This window comes from Heterodontus francisci, chromosome 16 (genome assembly GCF_036365525.1).
Source record: "Heterodontus francisci isolate sHetFra1 chromosome 16, sHetFra1.hap1, whole genome shotgun sequence".
NCBI classification, from domain to species: domain Eukaryota; kingdom Metazoa; phylum Chordata; class Chondrichthyes; order Heterodontiformes; family Heterodontidae; genus Heterodontus; species Heterodontus francisci.
Window position 1 is genome coordinate 65,113,894 of NC_090386.1, and position 18,742 is coordinate 65,132,635.

At 40.8% G+C, this 18,742-nt stretch overlaps 1 protein-coding gene across 12 annotated transcripts in view; it reads left to right on the forward strand.

Annotated features, from left to right (window-relative positions):
- LOC137378157 (uridine-cytidine kinase-like 1) overlaps nt 1-14,681 on the forward strand; it is a 187,595-nt gene extending 172,914 nt beyond the window's left edge. For all 12 annotated transcript variants that reach the window (XM_068048293.1, XM_068048294.1, XM_068048286.1 and 9 more), the window contains 5 exons: nt 4,286-4,348; nt 8,538-8,660; nt 8,825-8,932; nt 11,471-11,627; nt 13,623-14,681. In XM_068048293.1, coding sequence (XP_067904394.1) covers nt 4,286-4,348; nt 8,538-8,660; nt 8,825-8,932; nt 11,471-11,627; nt 13,623-13,669 — 498 coding nt within the window. In that variant the 3' untranslated portion in view covers nt 13,670-14,681. The remainder of the gene's footprint in view (nt 1-4,285; nt 4,349-8,537; nt 8,661-8,824; nt 8,933-11,470; nt 11,628-13,622) is intronic.
- The last annotated feature ends 4,061 nt before the right edge of the window (nt 14,682-18,742 follow it).

Here is an 18,742-nt window from a genome sequence, read left to right on the forward strand (position 1 = left end):
TTGGTGGGGGGGGGCGGGGTGCAGGATGGGGGGTGTTTCAGGCAGACTCCACAGTCCAATGCCAATGAAGGAAGGGCATGAGGAAATGGGATCAAGCTTCTCAGGGCTTGGTCGGACCAGCAATGAGGAACTGCATCTGTCAGAGGAGAGGCAGATGGGCAGCAGGAGTACAGGGCTGAGGAAGGAGGGGCAAGAAGCCTAAACCTAACACAATCTTCACCAGCGTACTCCACCGGTCTACCTTTCTCCTGCATTTTGCCACATGAAATGGAAACACACAAGTAGGCCTTACTTACAACTTTCTGAGTACTTTATCACTTAACAGTGAACTATTATTTTCATCATAAACCTCAATGTGACCAATAAAGTGACATTACTGATGTGGTGGCCTCCAAAGATGGCCACTCCAATGAGTTGCTCCCTGTGGCTGAGGATGATCTGGAGGCAGACTGCTTGCTTGTGCCTGTCTGGGACTGAGATGCTTGTGGCAGTCGTCCTCGTCATGCAGGTGCCAGGGACACATCTCCAAAGGTCGCTGCTTCATCAACACTGCATGGACAACCTTTGTCACAGGGCGTGACTTCACAGATGCTTCGTCTATTAGAAGGGCCATGTGGGGGGAAGGATGATGATGGAGCTCAATAAGGGATGGCCCCCTCAACACCATCTGTTGCTTTCTTAGTCCTTTCATGGCACCCTTGATCACTGGAGGGTGTCATCAGCTAAGGCGCAGCTGGCATCCACTCTATGCTTCTCTGTGCCATTTGTGCCACTGACTGGTTGATGCTGCTGAGTCTGGCATGTATCCTGTGCATTGTCAGTGCAGAGCAGTGAGACATTGTGGAGCACATGTTGATGAATTAACTCTTCCATTCTCACCCCATGGCTCCAGAGAGCCTCAGGTAACTCCGACATGTGGGCACACATCTCGTGCTGGTTTTCCAAGTAGAGTTGCCTGTTTCATGACTCCTGAGGCATTTCATCTCCATCCTGCTGAGCAGGGCTGCATGTGTCCTCCATCCTCTGAGGGGCACTGGCCACAGGAACTCTGCCTCCCCCGTATCCTGCTGCTCTGATGTGACGTGTGCTTTACCCTGTGCCACCTTCTCTAATCACACACAAGGACCCACCAAGGTCCAAGTGTCTGAGCTTTGGAGGGTGCGCTGGTAAGATGTGACAGTACAGGCTCCAAGGTCTCTTTCTCCACTGACCCCTCGGGAATGTGCTCTCAGAGCATAGGCTCCTGCCCCTCTGCAACTGGCCCTGTGCGAGACATAAGAGAAGATGGTGATGAGCGATCGGGATAATCAACAGATGCTTCTGCTGCTTAAAATAATAAGACAGCGGCTTATACATTGACAGTTTGTGGCACGGGGAGGAGCATTGTCATGCATCCCCTGAACATGGAGATGTTGAAATCTTCAAACTATTTACAGTGGACTCCTGCTTTTCCGGCCCAGTATCCCTGTGGCTGGACACTCTGTCCACATCAAGGGCCTGCTCCTCAAATCACGTCAGTACCGCGAGCTGGGGATCCCTACTGTCCAGGCATGCCCTCTCATTTTCCTGAACGTTCAATTCCCTTTTGGCCTGCAAGGTGAAGAACCATGCCGTTATGACAGTGCCTCCTTCCCTCTCTACTTGCTGCTTCTCATTCGCATATCCCCCTGCAGTGTGCACTCCAGCCTCCTGACTAGTGGCACCTGAGCACACCCCTCTGCCATGGTGAGGAAAACTCTATGTGCCCTCAGGATGCCCCTCTCTTTTGCACTCTGGTGACTGCCGACCAGGAGGCATACATCTGGATCTCTTGCCACTCTCCTTGCCAGACTTAAGGTCATTGAAGTGTTTCTGGCACTGCACCCAGGTCCTCCTCAACAGTCCTCCGCTGCTGACTTTGTGTGCCACCTCTAGCCATTCCCTCTTGGTGTTTCTGTTGATGTTGGCAGGGAAGAGAATATTCCTGTGCGCAGTCACTGCCTCCAGTGAGCCGTCAGCAAAACGGGGGCGGGGTGGAGAGGGGGCTACCCGGCATGGGGGCCCTCCCTTCCCACAGCCCTCTTCTCAGGTTTCGCTTCCATTTTTTGGACAAATAGCAGCCTTAGCAATGGCTGACACCCGCTCTTCAATTCGAGCCCGCTACTGCCTCAGTCCTGCCTCCTTCCCTTGTCCACCACTTTAATTGGGCGGCGAACTCGACACCAGGCCATTTACATTAAAATTGCGATGTGTGCGCATTTCCGGATCGGAACTCGGAGGTCATCACGACGTCGGGGTTCTGAACCGCAATTTGAAATCCCGCCCATGTGTTAAAGGAGTGGAAAAGAGATGTGATAATATAAGGCAGTAGGAGATCACTCAGATAGGGTGGTGTGAGGCTATGAAGGAATTTCAAAATGAGGATGCGAGCCTTGAAATTAACTCATTTAGAGTATTGAAATGGCTGAACACTGTGAAACCAAAACCCAAAGGTCTCTGTGTTCTGTGCTGCACAAGCCCCTGCAAGACACAACATTCAGTTCTTGTTCCCTTTTCTGCAGCCTTTAAATATTGTGCACTTTCTGTAACTAATGTCTTTAAGCCTGACTAAAATCATCATCACCACTTATGAAATGAGGTTTGATTTAAAAAGGAACTTTTGAAATATTCTTAAATACATTTTCAGTTATCAGTTTAAGGAATCTGGAGACAGCACAGCACAAGTATGATAGGATTAATGTACAATTCAGTCACAACTTTTTGAGATGACTTATTTGTTTTTGTAAGTCACATTGTTTATTATGAAATAAATATAGTTTTATCAATCATGAGATCAGCAACCATGTTTTTATACAGATCAGTGTGCAATAGCTTGGTAATTGTTGGTAATATTTTAAATAAACATTAGGCAGATTTTGCTGTAGCAGGGCATCAAATGGCGTCTCATGTGAGTTAGACTTGCCTCGGTATCCTTCAGCTCAAAGAAATTTGGTCTACAAAGCTGCTGACAATATGAGCTGACCACAGTGCATTGAGGGAAACAGGATATCTGGGACCTTAGTGAACAGGTCAACCAATAGTCTATTTCCTTAACTAATGAGATTTAAGGATTGGAAAATTAATAGTGGAAGAACTGAGAAAGAGGGGGAACATTTAATGTCAAATTAGGTACAGAAAAAGAAGGAAAGAATGATTGGATTAAAAGACAAAGAAAAAAGAGACAGGAAGGATAAGTAAGAAGAAATATAACATTTTAAATTTTACTTTTTTAAAATCTCCTGCACAATACACAACCTGAAGGAATGAGACTCTAAAGTTATAATAGATCATTTTCAGTGGTAGAGAGGTTGTTTAGCAGTCATTAATGCTTACCATGTCCTTAAAAGGTTACTTACACTTCTACTAGCCCTAATTATCTGCTGCAGGTTTAGTTCTTATCTGCCACACAAATACAGCAACTGCACGATATTCAGTGCATTTCAATGGTGAAGGAGACAATGAAATGCTGTTTTCGTGAAGCTTTTGGATATTTGAGTATAACCGCACATCTGCAGCTCATTTGAAGTTGCACTAACATTTATGCATAAACATCGGCGAGCACCCTTAGTCTCACCATTATTTTGACAGTAATATCTGGCCCTTTAAGATCCAAGTGTACCCAGGTGGCATGATAGTGCAGCATATTAGAGAAGTGGGATGCAGATTCATAGGAAAGTGGGATGTCTTTCCCAGCAACACACATTGAAAATCTACTTACAAATTTAGTTCTTAATGAAGCATTATAAACACATGGGTAAATACATTGTGCAAAATAACTGCCCTTCGCACATTTGATGCACCCCTAGTCTGCCTATGCATAGCCACCCCAGTATAGGTCTGTCTTGGGAGACTACTGCCATTCAGGTAAGCTCCTGCCCAAAGCAAATATTCTAACAGCCTAATGGATCCCATTCATGGAAAAAAACATGGTACCAATCCTGTTCCACTTACTTAACTACCTGAATGAAAGATCAGTATAAATACTTCCTTTTCCCCAAAAGAAATTAAGCAGAACTCTGGAATATTCATCCACTGTGATTGTTCAACTCTGACCAACCTCTTCACACCCCACCTCTGCTTCATGGCTCCCACCCACCGCCTTGCAAGAATGATTGATTTATTGTGGGTGGGGTGTTAAAATTTCAAAAGGTGTGTATAGATTTCATGACCTTTGAATGATTGTGTGTTATGCTATGAAAGCAGGCTTGTATAATCGGTGTACATATCCTCCCTAATCAGAATACTGTTGCCTGGTGTTTTGTGACAGATATGTACAGTCCAGACACTGCAGGGAGAAGACTATGAAGGGAGGAGGTTTGATGGCACGAGAGTAAGTATGATATAACAGCATATGTTTGTGATTAATATTTGGCACAGTGTTCCATTTTACAATAGACACGATGTTAACAACCAGCTGGAAACAGTGCCAAACTTAAATCATTTTTACCTTGTCTTAATAACTGAAATTTTACTGTGTGGAAGCCTCATGTGGATGCAGAGTAAACATTTTCTGTACTTTAATTATCCTAATAATGTCACCTTGTATAAGATCAAGTGTTAGAACAGACAGATGTGATATGTGTGAATAGTTGATTATTGATCAGTGAGATCTCGTGTTCAATAAATGACATTTTGGTGGCATCACTTTGACACAGTTTGGATGCACTCTAACTATATCAGTGCATCAACCTATCGGCAAGTAGGTGGAAATGTAGTTTCTGAATTAAACAGGAAATGAATAGCAGTTCTATTTTTCATTTGATAAATAGAAGAGAAGGAAGTTATTATAGCAGCAGACAGTTCTGGGAGGCTAAAGAAACAAAGTCATTCTGGTAAATTGAGGGGAAGAGGCTAATTAACTAGTCTTTCAATAATATTTATGTAAATATGAATATCACTTACTAATTAACTGTGTGTTCGGTGATCATTAGTTGGCATGTCAACAAGAGGTCATAATTTTTATCCCTGTTGAGATTCAAGTAACTGCAAAAGAAAAGTTGGTGAAGAAGTGTAGCCTAATGTATCTTGTACTAATTTGTACCCACAGCCCTTTATCTTGCAATCATAGTTTAACTTGAAACATTGCTCAAAATTAACATTTTCTATTTCACTTATGATCTTACCGCTATCTTTTCTCATTTACCTTCTTTTAAGGATGAAAATCTCATGTTTTCCTCATAACTCAATCCCCCTGGTGCTTGGGGCCAACTACAAGGCCCTGCTCTAAAAGGTTTCTAAGTCTTGGACTTTTCTCATGTGCCTTGGTGATTGTAGCTTCACCAGTGCACGATACAGGTTCAGCATGATGGCTTCAAACCTTAAAACTATTGAATTAATGATATTCTTTACTGCTTTTGCTAGTGAATACTTCCAAGAAGCAATCATTTAGAATGTTAGCTATTTTCTCATCCTTAATTTTAATCCTGTTTGAATCCTTAAGGGACCTCAATTGTTCTTTCATAACCTTCTTGGTGTGGTTGCTACTGCTGTGTCCATTTCCACTTTCCTCCTTTCTCTTACTGAATATTTTACATTTTTGGAGGTTTTGTATTCTTCCTAGTTGTTTACTTCCCCTTTCTTTCCACAGGCTCTGTCTGATTTGTTTTTCTTACTTATTTCTCTTTATATAAGCTTATTAAACCATTGAGGGCCTGACAAAGGGTTCACATTTGAAACATTAAACTTCCTTTTCATTTTACAGGTGCTGAGGGAGCTGCTGAGTATTTCCAGCATTTTGTTTTTAACTTTGAGTGGTTCATTCCAAGCTATTTTCCAAGGGAAGCTAGAATCATCCATTTCTTGCTCCCTGTGCTGTGTTCTGAGCACAAATAGAGCTGGAGACCTGAGTTTCCATTGGTGTTGTATAAATAATGACCCATGCCACATACAATGCTCAGCTTAAAATGCTATTTTTACCACATCACTATGAATAATGCTATTTTGAAGGAGCACCATACATATTTCAGAGAGATTTTCTGAAGCAATGCAAAACGACTTTCAAAAGTGTACCTTAACAGGTGTACGACAATAGTATGCTTTCTAGAAAGTATTGATTTTAAAATTGGCAAACATCTATAATTATCATCTTTTCCACATGAATGGAAAGAAAACTTTTGTTTACATTCTCCCTTCTCAAATAGCAATAGGGGAATAAATGGAATTGGTGGAAATGATATGGAACTTTTCATTTGGTTGAATATGATGGTAACAGTCCAGTCACTGTTTAATTGGAAAAGATAGAGCATTATCAGCGAATTTTACAAACCCCTCGACGCCATGGGATGCAGTGGGGAGTCCGGTAAAATTCTGCAGGGAGAGGCCCGCCTCAACCCCCGACATCGAGAAAGGCCCGCCACATATTACCAGTGGCAGGGGGAACCTCTGCGGCCCCCTGCCGCCAAGCGACGGGGCCTTCACCTCCATATTTAAATCAACCTAAAGTAGATGTAAATGACCCTATCTGCAGGCGGCCATACGGAGTTCCGAGGCGAGAAGCTGGCGGGGAGGAGGGAGGAATAAAATTTTCAGGGCAGGAGGGGTGGGGGAGCGGAGAAATCACTTTTTATTGGATGTGGGAATGGTGGGAAGGGGTTGAAGGGCAAAAGTTAGAAGGTTGGGGGATAAAGTTCGGGTAGGGAATAAGATTGCAATTATTGGGCTGTGAAATGACCATTGGGGGGGCTTGGGGAAGGGCCTCCATCTCCTAATTATTTATTAAAAACATATTAGGTACAATGCATCTTTAAAAATTTAAATGTGTTGAGGGCTTAAAGCCCTTTAAAAATGGCGCCTGTGCAGTGGGATGTGGTGGTTGCCTCCTCTATGTCATCGGGGGCGGCCACTCCGTCTCCTCTATTTAAATCAGCCCCCGCGCGTAATATCGTGGGGGCTGTGCGGCGGCACTTCCATGTCAGAAGGCCGCCGAGTTCGGAGCGCGGCACACGAATAAAATCCAGCCCTTGATGTCAAAAAGAGTAGTCTGATATGGACCTGGCTGGAGAATTGAGTCAAGTGATAGAGATGTACAACTGGATGTCATCAGCTTGCATAATGAAAACTGACCCATGCCTATGAATGATGTTGTGGGAATGCAGCATTTAAATTTTAAAAAAGGAAGTGTTGAGGATGGGATCATCAGGTATATTGGAAGTGATTGTGTGAGGATGGGAATGGACATCATTGCTGGAGATGCACAGCTACATGGAGATAGATAAATATTGGCCCAGATTTTGCCATCAGCAGATGTGGAACAGTATTTGCTATTCACTTTGATAAAATTTCCCACAAAGTTTTAATAGGCTGTACAGCACTGATTTTCTCTTTTCACTTTGAATTCAGCACCTTCTACAGGGGAGCTGTGGCATCTGTGAGCTGGGCAAGCAGCAACAGCTAATGAACAACTAGTCAGATTGAAGAATCCACACAGACAGGACTCATGCTTCATTGTACTTGCTTAAAATATTTTTTTTCACTCATCGTTCCCAAAACCTATTTCCAGTTATTTACATTCAAAACATTTTTTCCTGTACAAAGCAGGATGTAAAAAAAGGGAAATATTAATTACATTTAAACTATTGTACAGAAAGAAAAATAAAGATTGGAACATACACATGGGATTCAAGGAGAAACCTAAATAGAAAAACACAAACATTTTTTTAAAAATCAATATTTTTAAATCAGTAACATTAATTTCTTCTGATAGAATGAGGCGCCACATTAGTAAAATTAATTTTTAAGGGCCAAAGAGATTATTAAGCAGTAATTATGACTTACTACACTGCTAAAATCTCAGTTATTCCTGTTTAAACAAAGCTTAATTTTCTCATCACTCTTTAGTGTGATAATAGTTAATTAATTCAAGTTCACAGTTTAACAGTAATTTCTGTACAAATTCCATCAGTGAGAATTGCAATAGCAGAGCCTATGGAGGAGCAGGATATCTCTGACTTCAGCTTTCGGATTTCTGCATTTAACTGCATATGTGGATGCAAGATGTTGCTGTCACTTTTATCCAATAGTGGCGGTGAGTGCTGACAGCCTCGCTGTTATTAGTACAATAAAATCAGGGCCATTGTCCTTGCATCTTAAGCAAATACTGCAAATGTACAGAAAAAAAATATGTTTTTGAATGTAAGTAATTGGAAATAGGTTTTGGGAGAGATAAGTGAATAAAAATATTTTAAGCAAGTACAATGATCGGTAAATAGTGTTAGAAATATGAGTCCTGTCTGTCTTTCTGTAAGATGTGTAATATTTTTAACTGATATTAGTAATGTGATAAATGATTTAAGTAAATTTGCTGTGTTATACCAATACATGAACTAGTGTCACATTTGGACTGCGACAATACCATGATCATCAGGAACTGTGCCCCAAATCCAGGGCTGCTCATGAGCAAGACCACACCAATGTTTTATAGAAAATTGTTAACCCAACATATAAACCTACAAGATTGCTCTCTGTGCCTCTGTAAAAAAAAAAATTGTTGTAATTGCATTTTTAAAAAATTATTCTTAAAGATAACAGGAGTATCCATTCTACGAGCAGGGGAGACCATGGAGCCAGCCTTACGAGCAGTGTGTAAAGATGTGACAGTTGGTAAAATCCTAATTCAGACTAACCACATTACAGGAGAACCTGAGGTAAAAATGCAACACTTCTGCTGCTCATTTGTGCTTTGACTATATGGAATCTCAATTACCATAACAATTAGAATTGAATAAATCTGTGCTACTAAATCCCTGTGTTTTGAGTTACTGTAAATTGTTATTGTAGGCCCTCAAAGTTGTTTTCTCCCACTTTACAGCTTCATTACCTGAGACTGCCGAAGGACATCAGTGATGATCATGTCATTTTAATGGACTGTACAGTGTCCACAGGGGCTGCAGCTTTGATGGCAATCAGGGTCTTATTGGTAAGATTCAGCTTCAAGATGGTATTAGATCCCTTTTTGGAATATATAACATTATCACTTTATTATTCATCTTTTAATTCGGATTCCAGTAGCTAGGTATCTGTGAGCAGGCTTCTGGCAATATATTGCTAAAAATAATTCCATAATGCAGTGGCAGACCTGTACACCAAGTTTTACCTAGATCTAACAACTCTGTTGCCAGTCTACAGAAACTGCTTTAGCATCATAAACGTTAGGAGTTAGTTCATGGAATCTGACTTAAAGACCTTATAGCTATGGAAAAAATATGATTAAGGGGACAATTTTCCAGGTAAACGCTAGCCTTGCCACATTGGCGTGTCATCAACAATTACCTCTTAAACTCCTCATATGATCTGGTATGTAATGTTTATGGATAAAAATATGGGAGATATTATTTCAACAGTTTAACCTCTTTGGTACGATCTGATTCATCTATTATTGTGGAATACATGATGCTGAGAAGGTGTCTGTACACCCAAACTTGGCTCGGTTTTATCTTGCAGAGAGTTTCAAAGACTTAAAATCAATTGGTTTTTGTAGCCACTAACTCAACAATGACCAGCTTTAACAAGCACACAGATGTGAATAATTTTCTTTGTACTTTGAAGCAGGTAGTTGGTGGTGCTCACTGACACATATCCACAAGTGATTGGAATGCTATTGATGAAAATTATGAAATATATGACCAACATTTTTAATTATGTTACCTGGATTTTTGGATTAGAAGTGCTGTCTTTGTTTAGGTAACAACATTTGAATAGTGTAATTCACTACTTTACCCCTAAGATGGTCCTTTAATGGGACATTTATTTAAATTGGAGACTGAAGTGGCTCTATAAATAGGCAATGGCACAGAAGGATGCCATTTGGCCCATCGAGTCCATGCCAGCTTCCAAGGAGCTATGCAGTCAGTCCCACTCCCTGACCGGAATTTTACAGTGGGCAGACGGGAGCTGGACTCCAACGTAAATATTGGTGACGACCCCGCCTCTGCCCAGCCTGGGGATCCGTCCTGTATTTTACGGATCCCCAGGCTTTAATTGGTCCGAGGCAGGACTTCGACCCACTTGAGGGAGGAGGTCCCGCCTCAGTGAGCTGCCAGCCAATCAGCGGGCCGGCAGCTCTTAGTCTCAGCAGCGCCACCGGGAGCGGTGGCCACTGCTGGGACTGCAGCGCAGCTGACCTGATGGAGCCGAGAGAGTGGGTAAGTTTGGGTTGCCTCGCCAGGGGAATCGGTCATGCCCTGGTGAAGCGAGGGTGGTCATTTGGGGGGAGGGGGGTGTCTTGGGAGTCGGGGGCAGCCCTCAATCGGGCACCCTGTGCCTGACTGCTATGCTCTCCCCACCAACCCCCGGCGATGAAAGGCTGGCAGCTATCGCTGGGCGGCCTTTCATGGCCCCAGCACACCCGCTTGCCATGGGTAAAATACCCGTGGAGGTGGGCGAGGGCCCTTAAGCAGCCACTTAAGGGTCTTGATTGGCCTCGGGCAGGCGGGCCATTGCCCACCCCCTGTCCCCCTGACTTGGTCAGAGGCGGAATCGGAGCGGGTAGGCCTCCCGGAGCCTGCCACTCAATTTTACGCTGCCCCGATGCCACCATCCGACCCACTGGGGTGGCGTAAAATTCCGGCCCCTGCCTCGATCCCCATAGTCCTGCAAATCTATTTCACTCAGGTGGCTGTCCAACTTCCTCTTGAAGTTTTTGATTGTCTCCACTTCCACCACCCTTGTGGTAGCGAGTTCCAGGTCATTACCACCCGCTACGTAAAAAAGTGCTTAAATAGTAGATTAAATTAATTAACCCTAGTTATCCAAACACCATCAATCTTACACATTTACTTCCAATTGAAATTCAAAACCATGACTAAATTGAATACGACTATTCTTCCAAAATAAAAAACACAATGCTGGAAATGCAGGCGTGCCAACATCTGAACACGTAAAAGACAAGTTAATGTTTTTGAGTAGTGCCCCTTAACCAGGACTTAGATGTGACGAAGAGCCTGCACCTAAAGTGTTATCCTGTCTGTTCATTGATGCTGATGATTCTGCTGACTAATTCCAGTACCTTCAGTTTGTTTTCAAATTTTCCCCATTTACAGTTTTTGTTTTTCTCTTTATGACAGTTAACCCTTCCTGATCTGTTCTAGGTACAAGATGACCAAATGCTATTTTTGTGTTTTTGTATAAAGTGTTGAAATATTTCCTCCTATGTACCATTGATTGAAGGTGTGCATGATTTGAATTTGGAGAATTCATAGTTTGTGTAGTTAAACCACTAATCTTTGTTCTGGATTCCAGGTATGTGATTGGACAGAGCTGGAGCGATAAGTATTGAGATTTTGAAATTAACCTGCACTGAAAAAACACAAATATCTTTCTAATGGATGGGCCCGGAAGAAATGCTTTAATAGTCTGAATTTTAAAGTTGTTGTTTTAAAATGAGAAAGAAAAGTTTCATAAAACTGATTTGCATTATCTAACTGGTGTGCACCCGATTTTTGTCACTCCTATGCAGGATCATGATGTGCAAGAGGATAAAATCTTTCTCATTTCCCTGCTGATGGCCGAAATGGGGGTGCACTCGGTGGCATATGCATTCCCACAAGTGAAAATTATCACCACTGCTGTAGACAAAAAAGTCAATGATTTGTTCCACATCATCCCTGGCATAGGCAAGTAATTGAAAGCAAAACTATTTCTATGATTCTATAAATATTAAAAGGAACAGGAGTATAGGTTTCCAATCAATATTTCCAAGTATAATAGGATATAGTTTCTGATTGGGAAACCTATTTTAAATAAATGCTTAACATCTGTCCAAACATTAGCACGCAGAATAATATTGTATGAGTACACTCTGTATTCATACCTAAACTTCATCAATCAGAAAATATAACCTACTGGTAAAACATTATTTTGTGCTGAATTTTCTATAAAACAAATATATTGTCCAGTTTCAAGGACTAAAATTCCTGTGATGCTTATAAGCAGGAGGTGGGAAAGGTAAAGAATGAGTTAGCATGAAATATCTAACCTCCTCCTTCCCCTTCCATAATCAAATTCACTGCACGTTCAACACAGATTGTACAACCTAGATTGCCCAATTGCTTCATTTTTACAAATGCATTTAACACTTTGGCCCGGATTTTGCAGTGAGTGGTAAAGCAACGGTGCTCACTGTCCTCTGAGAAAACTGCCCACAAAGATCCAGCAATCTCTGTGGCATGGTTTTCCCCATCCCCAACATCAGTTTGAGTCTGCCACCAAGTCAAAGGGATCTCCAGGCATCAAGCAACATGGATAGCATCAAACAGGGTAAGCAACCAATCACATTGAAATATTCTCACAGACAGCAAACCTGAATGGAAAATGCACTGTATTTTCCACTTTTAATTAAAATTTTACAGAGAACAAAGTAAATGATTGAGACATACACATCCAGGCTGTAGAAACTGAAATATCAAACAAACTTTTTTTAATAAATTTATTTTAAAACAATGTAATTTTATCAGAGAAATTTGGCATTCTACAAATATAAAACAATGTTTTTCAGGGACAGTGAGGCCGTTGTGCAGTAGTTATGAACTTGATATACAGTTTAAAAACCCAGTTTCACCTCATTCAGCAAGGTGTAACTTTTTCAGGTGCGGCTAATCGTGTAAAAGAGCAAGTTTTCAGCAGTTCAGTGATTTCTACATGATTGCAGACTTGGGGGTACTTCAACAGTGCACCCTATGGGGAACTCTAGACATTGCTGTCAGTTTCAGAGGAATTAGGATATTGCATGCTGGCAGTTTAATCACCACTACTACTGTAGAATCTGGGTCTATGTTGTGTGGTATTCCCCTTTGTTTCCTGAGGGGTTTTTTGTTTGCTTTATGTTTGTTTCCAATTGTGTTTATTAAATTCCCCTGACATGTTAATGTAACAAGTTATACTCTATTATGGGATAAAATAATATTAATTAGCCAGAAAAGATATTTTCCAGATTCCCTAATATGTATTTTTGGAGGTCCAGCTTCATGCCGGCAGAGCTAGATTGAAAACTTTATCCTTGTGACTGGACAGTTTGATGCCTGTGTAAATGTGAACTTTGCTTGCCAAGCCTATATTTCAACTAATTTTGGGAAACATAAACTTTGGGACAAAATAAAAACAAATTGCTTTAAAATTAGAGAGAATTCTTACTTTGTTTGTGACAGACAGTTTTCTAACTTCTTGTTTCATGCTTTTTTGTGATTATCTTAACTTGAATCCTTTCATTACCATCTCAACAAAAAAACAAGTGTTAAAAAAAATTACTACATTTGTGTCACGATAACCCTTCACAATCTTTAAGACCTCTGTCAAGATACCTTCTTAACCTTATCAGCTCCAGTGAAAACAAACCCAATTTCACAAGTCTTTGTTCATATGCAGTACTTTTACCATTGCTTTGATAGCCTGCCTGTGGTGGAACATCCATTCAGCAGTCAACATTGAAGTGAGAACAGTCAAGCAAAATGCTAATGGTTATGACAGCTATTTTAGCATTGAGTGCTTATAAGTTGTCACGATATTGAGACTCCTTTGATATGCTATTCATTGTATCTTTTGGTTGATATTCAGAGTTATACAAGGAGTCTCAATTTAAGGTGATGTGATGTACTTTCTTTTTCTCATTTCAGGCAACTTTGGAGATCGTTACTTTGGAACTGATGCCCCCACAGACTGAAGTACAGATGATGACTGTGCAGCTTTGTGATGCATATTTTTACTTCTGCACCATCAGGCATTAGAGACCTTCTTAGATCATGGGTGAATCATATGAGCTTCACACAAAATGCCAGTTTCAGTGGTCATTTGCTATTTGTGGTCTGCATTCTTTAATTTTAACAGATGGAACATTGTGTGGGTCTTGGATTGCACTGGAAGTGCTAACTCATAAAATTCACCCGGACATCTCCTTTCTTTAGAGTAACTCCTTAGCTGACGTCCTATCAAAAGTATAATGGTTTGGCGGATGTAGTACCTACTGTGTAGCTAACAGTATCCTGCAGCAAACTAATATTATATGCAAAACAACAATTTTTAAGAAAATGGCTAGATTTTCTTGTAACGTTAGAAACAATGTAAACATTCTTTCACAACTCTGGAAAATTCGTATTTTTTACTGTTACTCTTTTGGTAATGTAAAAGATTTTTAATTTAAGATAAATGAATGGAAGATTGTGCACAAATATTTAAGCATTCTCTCCAGTAGTTTTTTAAAATTGTTTAAAAACTTTATCCAGTGTCACAGCATAGGAAATATCCTTGAGCGTTGGGTATACTGTTATACTTAGTTTTACGTTGTGATATCACTACCGCATACTTTTAATGTGTCCTTTTATTGTGATATTAACAATGCCATGATTATTGCATTAAACTTGGAGGTTGTTCATGAGCACTTTAGAAGAAGTTAATTTGTGCAATTTATCATTCCTGTGAAGTGGCTTAGTATGAATTTAAATGGAGTGTAAATCAATTAGTACCTGAGAAAATATTCACTATAAAAGTAATATCTGCACACTGATCATGACCTTTTTTGTGTGAGTATTAGGAACACTGTGAATAACCTCTTAATGCAATTGGGGATCTCCGAACCCAGCTATTATACTTGTAATCTGAAGTCAAGTTGTTAAGGAATCCTGCCATTAAGATATGAAAATCTGATGTATTTTAAAATAAAAACCTTTATATTTTGAGCTCTTTACAGCAAGACCATTTCTTTTTTTTAAAAAAGACAAAATGATTAATTCCTCACATTCTGAATCCATTTTCAGGGCAAGGCTGTTGGAGAGGCTGTGACCCAAATGTTGCCCCTCAGCACTTCCGGTGCATGTTCAGAGCACACAATTACATCACCTACTTCTTAATTTTCTAACCATTAAATTACTGGTTTTGAAAATCACATCAGTTCCCCAATATGACTTTTTGCCATGATCCAGTGGAACTGAAGTGGAAAATCCAGGGAAGGAAGTCACTTCTCCACTGTAAGGAGTGAAAATTAAAGAGTTAAATACGCACATATACCACAACAGACCATTAAAACTAGGTACTGGGGGGTGTATGCAAATCATTAAGTATGGAGAAAGGAGTGTATAAACCAGCTGGGCGTGGAACATTCCTTTTAAAATTGAGACAGGGAAAATTGTAAAAGACGAAACACTTAAATTAAATTGGTCTGTCTTCTCTGCTGTTGTAAACCTCAGACAAGCAAATAGATTGGCCCGAACTGTAAGCTGTTCTCCTTCTCTGTCAACACTTTATGGTATATTAGCAGGTGGGATGACCATTACTTGTTTCCTAGATGGAGTGACTTGTAAATAATAAAACACCACAGGCATTTGGTTGCCAGGTTGAAATATCTAATATATGTATTCAGGGTTGTATATAATATGCGGGTAGAGAACATAGCTACAGTATAGTATCACCAGGGTGCACAGCATTACTCCTTTTATGGTTTATTTGATATCCTCAAATCAAAACCATTTTTGCACAAATCTTCTAAATACAACTTTTTGATGGAACCAATTCTCAGTTTGCTCATGACTTAAATCTATCGTGGTATAACCATTCCTGTCTCATATAGGATGCATTGTGTACAATTTATTTCAGTCATAATCTCTACATATCTTGGGTGAGTATTATGGTTTCAGGAAACACGTTATTTAAGTAACTCAGAGTGGTGTCAAGCACTCAACTATTTTTTTTTAAATGATTAGCTAATAGTCATCGAAAACATACCCATTGTAACAGCCCATGAGAAAAGCCATGGGGTTGAAATTGACATCATTGGAAAAGAAATTCAGGCAGGGTGTAAAACAAGCTGCCGATTCACCATTGCCTGTTTTGCATTGTAGTAATGGCAAAGACCAATTTCACCTCCATGAGTAGTGCATACTGATGATAGCTATTTTCTGTTTTTCAGCCAGACACTTTCCATTTCATTGTGCTTCTGGTGTTAGGGAGGAAGGCTGTTTGAGATGTTAGGTGGAACAGGTGTCGAGACTGGTTGAGTGTTTTGTGCATCACCAACTCCCAAGCACATATTCTATTCCCTGTTTCACAGAATGTTCACAAATGAACGTTGTTGACCTGTTTAAAGCCAACAACTTAGTCAAATACCTGACAGTGATTTCATCCTAACCTAGCAATATCTATCCATTAGACTATGTTCAATGCCTGCTTTAGATCAATCTTTTATTTATTTAGCAAAGCTTTAAACTACCTCCGTTAGTTGTCAAACTAATGTAGCTATAGCAACAACAACTTGGGATGTTTTGCCACCTTAAAGGTGTTAAATAAATACAACGCAAAGCTCCTGTGGAGCACCTTATCAAACAAAATTAGACACTGAGCTAAATAAGGAAATATCAGGGCAGATGACCAAATGTTTGGTCAAAAAAGAGATCCTCTTCTTTGTCTCGGGAGACAATGGGTAAGCGCCTGGAGGTGGTCAGTGGTTTGTGGAGCAGCGCCTGGAGTGGCTATAAAGGCCAATACTAGAGTGACAGACTCTTCCGCAGGTGCTGCAGAAAAAATTGGTTGTTGGGGCTGTTACACAGTTGGCTTTCCCCTTGTGCTTCTGTCTTTTTTCCTGCCAACTGCTAAGTCTCTTCGACTCGCCACACTTTAGCCCCGCCTTTATGGCTGCCCGCCAGCTCTGGCGAACGCTGGCAACTGACTCCCACGACTTGTGATCAATGTCACAGGACTTCATGTTGCGTTTGCAGACATCTTTAAAGCGGAGACATGGACGGCCGGTGGGTTTGATACCAGTGGCGAGCTCGCTGTACAACGTGTCCTTGGGGATCCTGCCATCTTCCATGCAGCTCACATGGCCAAGCCATCTCAAGCGCCGCTGACTCAGTAGTGTGTATAAGCTGGGGATGTTGGCCGCCTCGAGGACTTCTGTGTTGGAGATATGGTCCTACCATCTGATGCCAAGGATTCTCCGGAGGCAGCGGAGATGGAATGAATTGAGAAGTCGCTGTTGGCTGACATACGTTGTCCAGGCCTCGCTGCCGTAGAGCAAGGTACTGAGGACACAGGCTTGATACACTCGGACTTTTGTGTTCCGTGTCAGTGCGCCATTTTCCCACACTCTCTTGGCCAGTCTGGACATAGCAGTGGAAGCCTTTCCCATGCGCTTGTTGATTTCTGCATCCAGAGACAGGTTACTGGTGATAGTTGAGCCTAGGTAGGTGAACTCTTGAACCACTTCCAGAGCGTGGTCGCCAATATTGATGGATGGAGCATTTCTGAGGTCCTGTCCCATGATGTTCGTTTTCTTGAGACTGATGGGGTTTAAGGAGTATCTTAAAGGAGAAAAGAGAGACTGAGTTTAGGGAGGGAATTCCAGAAAAAGCATACTGCGAGAAAGATATGCTAAATTATTGTATAATTACTAAATGCAGGCCATTGTAGTCAATGCTAATCAGTGATTAAAGGACATAGTCATTCTAAAGAGGAGAATCCTGTCTTCAGGCAGTAGATACCCTAATAATCTCTACTATATAACTATGAATGCAGCATTGCAATATCTTTATAAGACATAGCTCAAATTGCAAAGATAAGTTTAAAATATATTGTGTATTTTATTCTCAGGCCACTATACTGAAATCTATCTAGTTCAGCAGTGGAAATTTAATCGGTATTTTTATATGCGGAAATACCATTAGTATTGTGTCTGCAGTTTAAGTTCTAGAATATTTAATGAATGTTTATCTGACAAATGACAGTAATTGAATATAATGTGTGTATATATATATATATATATATATATATATAAAAAAATAAAACCAGCAATACAATCTTATATCAGGAAATACTGAATATGATTGCACCACTGCTGTAGAATATATTGGCCCAATTTCAGAGTTAGCGGCCAAGAAATGGCACATGCTGCTGACCTCGAAGAAAGCTGCCCACAAAGACCTAGCGATCTCTGTGGCATGGATTTCCCCTTTTCTGGGGTTAGTCTGAATCTGCCACCAAGTCAGAGGAATTTCCAGGCCTCCAGCATCAGTAATGTTATCAAGCAGAGTAAGCAGCCAATCACCCTGAAGTATTCTCATAGACAGCAAACCTGGATGTGAAACGCACTGAATTTTCCACTTTTAATTAAAATTTTACAGAGAACAAAGTAAATGATAGAGACATAACATCCAGGCTGGAGAAGCTGAAATAGCAACTAAACCTTTTTTAATAAAGTTATTTTAAAACAATGTAATTTTATCATATGGAGAAATTTGACAGTCCACAAATATAAAATTAGTTTTTCAGGGCCAGTGAGATTGTTTACCACTAAGTATGAACTTAGTACACCAGTAAAAACCTCATTCAGTAAGGTGTAACATTGCACTTTCTAAATGGTGAAAAGCTAGAAATAGTGGAAGGACTTGGGGTTCCAAGTACACCGATCATTAAAATGTCAAGAACAAGTACAGAAAATAATTAAAAAAGGCTCATGGAATGCTGGCCTTTATATTTGAAGGAATATAATACAAGGTGGGTAGAAGTCATACATCAGCTATACAACGCCCTGGTCATAGAGTCATAGATAGAGCACTGAAACAGGCCCTTCGGCCCACCGAGTCTGTGCCGACCGACCCATTTATACTAATCCTACGTTAATCCCATATTCCCTACCATATCCCCACCATTCTCCTACCACCTACCACCACTAGGGAAGATCACACCTGGAGTACTGTGAGCAGTTCTGGTACCAGACCTTTGGAAGGATATATTGCCCGTGGAGGGA